This window comes from Ammodytes marinus (assembly GCF_949987685.1).
Source record: "Ammodytes marinus genome assembly, chromosome: 10".
Classification (NCBI taxonomy): domain Eukaryota; kingdom Metazoa; phylum Chordata; class Actinopteri; order Uranoscopiformes; family Ammodytidae; genus Ammodytes; species Ammodytes marinus.
Genome location: NC_137214.1, coordinates 31,716,422 through 31,718,921, shown reverse-complemented (window position 1 = coordinate 31,718,921; position 2,500 = coordinate 31,716,422). Strand labels below are relative to the sequence as shown.

At 43.3% G+C, this 2,500-nt stretch overlaps 1 protein-coding gene across 2 annotated transcripts in view; it reads left to right on the top strand.

Annotated features, from left to right (window-relative positions):
• The first annotated feature begins 1,518 nt into the window (after positions 1-1,518).
• setd7 (SET domain containing 7, histone lysine methyltransferase) overlaps positions 1,519-2,500 on the top strand; it is a 15,724-nt gene continuing 14,742 nt past the window's right edge. For both annotated transcript variants that reach the window (XM_080035146.1, XM_080035147.1), the window contains exon 1: positions 1,519-1,650. In XM_080035146.1, the coding sequence (XP_079891272.1) occupies positions 1,611-1,650 (40 nt within the window). In that variant the 5' untranslated portion in view covers positions 1,519-1,610. The remainder of the gene's footprint in view (positions 1,651-2,500) is intronic.

Below are 2,500 nucleotides of genomic sequence, written 5' to 3'. Positions count from 1 at the left end.
TCTCACTCTCTCTCTTCCTCTCTCTCTCTCTCTCTCTCTCTTTGTCTCTCTCTCTCTCTGTCTTTCTCTCTCTCCTCTCTCTGTCTGTCTCTCTTTCTCTCTCTCTCTGTCTTCCTCTCTCTCTCTCTTCCTCTCTCCCTCTCTCTCTCTCTCTTCCTCTCGCTCTCTCTTCCTCTCTCTCTCTCTCTCTCTCTCTCTGTAAACTATCATTAACACATGGTCTAACTAGTTTCTCTAACACTCTTTGTAACCACACCTTAATTCTGCATAGAGAAGGGCCTTAACATTTATCTACCCCTGCGTTCCAAGGTTCAAGGTTCAAGGTATCTTTATTATCCCCGAGGGGCAATTTGTTGTACAGCCAGCAGTAGAGAAAGATCAGTGTGTTGTACAGCCAGCAGTAGAGAAAGATCAGTGTGTTGTACAGCCAGCAGTATAAAAAGATGGCAAACATATAACATAAGACAACAAATAACACAAACAGATCACATATTTACACGTGGTCATTGACCAGACTGATGGCAGCAGCATAAATGATTTCTTCCACCGGTTAGTTCGGCAAGGTGGAAGCCTGTATCTGCGCCCTGATGGCAGCAGGGTAAACTCAGGGTACAGGGGATGGGTCGAGTCAGCCATGATTGAGCGGGCCTTCCTCAGTGACCTGTCATTATTTTTATTTATTTTATTTTTCTGCTTTACAGAAAGTGACCCGTGCCAGCAGACAAAACAAAAAGTAAGAATAGATTCAATGAAACAAGAATAAAACATTTTCATAAAAGTGGTGTCAACATTAAAACTGCGGAGCTTCCGATAGAAGTACATACGCTGATGTGCTTTCTTGCACACAGCATCGACATGGGGCTCAAAGCTTAATTTTTCATCAATCACAGTCCCAAGGTATTTGTATTGCTGCACCACTTCAACAGGCTGATCATGCATTAAAACAGGGGAGATGGGGGATGGAGCTTTCCTAAAATCAGCTGTCACTGCCCTGACCTTGAACCTAGAAGGGGTTAGCAGGTCAGAGGAGAACATGTGAGGATGGGCTGATCTTTGCTGATTAAAGGCCTACTTCACCGGTTTGAATATGAAGGTGTATTGAATTCTGAGATCCTATGTAGTATAAATGTGCGAAAAAAATTGAAATCGGTTCATCCTAGCCTGAGAAAAGGCAGAAAGAGTGTTTTTTTTAACCCTATATTTCTCTTTCTCGTGTCATCACAGAAAGAGAAATATAGGGTTAAAAAAAACTTACTTTGTAAATATTACTGTGATGTCTTTTACTGTGAAGTAGGTCTTTAAAGCAGAGGCTGATTTTCCGGTTGTCTCACATGTTGTAACCACACACCACACACACTAGATTTCTTTTTCAGAATTTTTCTAAAAAAAAATGATTTTGGCAACAAGCATTCTCCACTCTGAACTTTCCTCTCTATTGGCGAATCAATCGTTAACTAACTTCAGTGACGTCACACTCTAAGCCCCCCCCCCCCCCCCTCTCCTCCTCCTCCTCCTCCATGCTATAGCCCGATATCCGACTGTATACTATCAGTGAAGGCAAAGAGGTGGTGCGCGCGTGGGCTCCTCCGGCGGGCTCGTGCGGCGACAGCATGGACAGCGATGACGAAAGTTTGGAAGAGCTAGTGGAAGGTGAGACGCTATACTCTCTCTCTCTCTCTCTCTCTCTCTCTCTCTCTCTCTCTCTCTCTCTCTCTCTCTGCCTGTCAACATGTCGTTAAATTGACGTGTTTACGCTATGCTGTATCTATGGAGATCTCATGGGATTTTGAATGAGTGAATGTGGGGCCCACTAGTGCGCATGCGCCGGACCTCTACACCCGGCACACCGCCACACTGCCTCGGACTTTATTTCAGACTTGTATCCGCTTTAGGAGCGAGGGAAGGCGGCCAGGGAGAGAAGGATGTCCCGCTGTCAGGGTGGTGGCTGCGAAACGAAAAGCGTCAAAATAACACAGAAAGAGTAAGGTTAGATTTAAGGTTTTAGAGTGACAGACAGTGTAGTGCGCGTGAGATCTGTGTACCATCAACAGCTGTGACACTGACACATGAGCACGTGCTGGACACTTTGTATCGCGTGCACCAATGTCAACAGAATCACTGTATGTATCGATTATGCAAAGTGGGGAATCAGTCATGTTAGATGATTTTAAAATATTATATGAGCTTTTAGGAATTGCTAGGCACTTCTAGTAGCCTAAGTATAGTAGTATGCCTCTGGATCTACCTGGCAAAAAAGGGTAAACTCAGCTGTTATTTAGGGGATTAAACAATAGGCTATTAAACCTGCAGTGTGTAGAATTTTGGGTTTTATTTCCTAGCAGATTTTGTAGAAAGTAATTATAATATCCATAAGTACATTTAATAAAGTGCATAATAGCTGAAAAAAAGTTTTGAATTATTATTTTTACCCTTAGAAAGGGTCTCATATATGTCCATATTTCTGCATATTTTGGACCAAGGCCTAGTGCCGCCATCTTGA